This window comes from Anastrepha ludens, chromosome 2 (genome assembly GCF_028408465.1).
Source record: "Anastrepha ludens isolate Willacy chromosome 2, idAnaLude1.1, whole genome shotgun sequence".
Classification (NCBI taxonomy): Eukaryota; Metazoa; Arthropoda; class Insecta; order Diptera; family Tephritidae; genus Anastrepha; species Anastrepha ludens.
The window spans coordinates 130,349,619-130,352,440 of NC_071498.1; the positions used below are offsets into that span (position 1 = coordinate 130,349,619).

General features: G+C 36.9%; 1 protein-coding gene across 1 annotated transcript; it reads right to left on the reverse strand.

Moving 5' to 3' along the window:
• Positions 1 to 299: 299 nt before the first annotated feature.
• LOC128859540 (histone RNA hairpin-binding protein) lies at positions 300 to 1,643 on the reverse strand. Its single transcript, XM_054096446.1, has 2 exons — positions 1,337 to 1,643; positions 300 to 1,276 (listed from the first exon to the last, which is right to left on the reverse strand). Exons 1-2 carry the CDS (start codon positions 1,466 to 1,468, stop codon positions 632 to 634), a joined length of 777 nt encoding a protein of 258 aa, XP_053952421.1. The 5' UTR covers positions 1,469 to 1,643; the 3' UTR covers positions 300 to 631.
• Positions 1,644 to 2,822: the final 1,179 nt, after the last annotated feature.

The window sequence follows — 2,822 nt, forward strand, 5'->3', positions numbered from 1 at the left end:
GACCTTACACCGACCGATTACAATCTTTTCCGTTCCCTGTCAAACCATATGAAGAGCGTTACCTTCGATAACAAAAAAAGGTCTTTAAAAACTGGCTCAACACCAGACCAGGCGAAACCGCATCAACAAATTTCTTCGAGAGATCTCTTCCCACCCCTAAACAGCAACGGCGAATATATAATTGATTAATTTGTTGATATAATTACTGTTTTTTGTTTAAATAAAAGTCTACGGTAAAAACGTTACGAACTAATTCCTAAACCCAATACATTCCTAAAGTATTTAAACGTACTTATATATATATTTTGCAGTGGATTTATTTATTTATGTTACTTACTCGTAGCTATACATCTTTGGACAACTAAAACTTGATAGTTTAATTAAATAGCTTTTAATTGTTGCTACGCACGTTCAATACTCTCCGTATATATGTAATTGCTATACTTTTGTATAAATTTTAACTTACATCTACAAAACAATTGTACTTATGGCATACTTATGCAAAACAAAACTCGGGCATTTACTACATGCAACAAGAACAGCAAAACATGTGAACAGGCAGAAAATGATAAAGCAAAATTTCTCGCATTAAATAAGAAAATAAGAATTCAATTCGAACTATATGCAGCATTTAATCTGAATCATCGTTGTCCTCTGCATTGCCAGCAACAGGCTCTGGATCATAATAATGCAGTTGCTTACGCCACACCTTTATCAGACCGTCAAATGTGCGCCGACTGTATTTACCATATTTATCCGGCGTTCGTGGATGATTACGCTTGCGTATCGGCACCATTTCTAGGTAACGCTCATATGCCACAGTATTTTTGCCATAGTCAATTTGTTTTTGACGACGCGCTAATACTACTGGATCGTCCTCCACCTGTGACTCTTTGGAAGATGTGCTACAGCCATAGCTATTGTAGCGCAAGCGTTTTTGGTCCTCATATTTACTGTTGTTAGATGTGCGTTTGAAGTTACTAGAACAATCATCAGCCTCATTATCACTATTGGAACCATTGGTGCTATCTGAGCGACTTTCATTACTCGGAGTTTGTGAGTAACGGCGCTTGAAAGGTGTTTTCAACTTTTCTTCCTTTAATAAACGCTCAAACTTTGCCTCGTTAACACCTTCAATGAATTCCAGCGATATTTCACGATCTTCAGATACTGTAGGTTCGTGGTTCTTAATTCCTTGACTTTGATTCAAGTCATTTGATAAATCTCCCTGTGCATTTTTGCCGCTGGATTCCCCACTGCTATTATGCGATTTACGCTGTTAAAGATACATAACAAATTAGTATAATAACTTCAATGTTTTTATAATATTGCATACATCACAACCGTCCTGTTCAGCGAGGCGCACCTCATGCGCCCAAGAACCATGGAATGAAACAATCGACGAGGCAGATGAATTGGGATTGCTCCCATTTAAGCTTTTCCTTTGAGGCGATTTATGTCCAGACATATTGCCACAAATCACAGCTATTTAAATGATTATTAACAAAGATCCCCTACCTTCTCTTTAAAATATCCTGAAATATGTGAAAAACTCACTTAACGCAATGCTTTGAGTTTTCCCCGCGCTTTCCTTATTTTGGTTTTTATTCGCGCTTCTTTCTTAAGAACCAAATAACAATAGCGCGTATTAAATTCTGTATATTCACAATAGGTAAATGATCTAGGCCGCTTTCTTGCTATCTAATAAATCGCTAAAGGTGCTCTCAAACAAACTCGGTACTACCGTTGCGGTAGAAAAATTTACAAAACGATCTGCATATTAAGCAGGCAATACATACAAATGCGGTATATGAGTGCACTCGAACAGATACGGTACAATAGAAATTATAAACGATACCATAAAACCGTTACTTTATTTTTCGCGATTTTGACAAGTGTGAAGTCAGACACCTTAATAATACAAAACACGCAAAAGGAAGAGAGATTACATGTTTTTTTTTTTTAATTCAGTAAATGGTTTGGTAATATTGTGATTTGTGAGATTTAAACTAATGAAAACGAAGTGCCGCGTGTAAAATTGTGAAAGCACGAATTATAAGAAGACGTCGAAATGCAGTTTTTCTGCGTTGTAATGCATATGACGCCGTGGCAAAAAAGTATGTGTGTTGATGTATAATTTATAAATGGTTGTTGTTATTGTAGCAGCATAAACCCTCCCCATACATACACGGGGAATGCTGCTGAAATGACTGTCCTTGGCCGGATATAACTCCGTGTCGTTCCGGTTACGTAGAACCAACTGCCGTCGGCACGATTTATAATTGGTACGGTAGGGTACGGTGCACTAGTGAGGGCCAAACTTTATAATTGGTAGTTTCTATTGCTTTTGCCTACTCATCCCCTTCATAAACGAGTGCTTTCCCTTCCTTTTGTTTGTATATTCTCGTGACATGACGTCACCGCGAATTCGGAAGGCGCTATCTTGTATACCAATAAAAGGTGATATACATTTACGTTCTTCTCGCACGAGTCGCCACCTTAAAAATTTCGATTTTCCCCTTTGCGAAACTACTTTTTATATTACAGAGTTTTTCAAGGAAACGTACTTAAAATGGTACTCTCACAATCATTTTACTTTTCAATCAGTTGCAAATAAGAAAATAGTTTTTTAAGATTTCATTACCTAATTTTTAAGATAAAGCCTTCGTTGTGCTCCCGGGTCTGGCCAAACTTGCTGTTTCGAATTTGTACGTGAGGTTCACATATTTCTATTATAGCTAAGGAGTTAAGTTTCCAGGTATCTTCCTAAAAATTAATTTTCTTTGGATTTATGGATATAAGCTTTTAAAAAGTATCCTCGA

Bases quoted from the DNA above. Each gene is read 5' to 3' on its own strand.
- LOC128859540 (XM_054096446.1), bottom strand. From the start codon at position 1,468: ATGTCTGGACATAAATCGCCTCAAAGGAAAAGCTTAAATGGGAGCAAT. The intron at 1,277-1,336 runs GTATGCAATATT...TATCTTTAACAG, and splicing joins CTGAACAGGACGGTTGTGAT to CGTAAATCGCATAATAGCAG.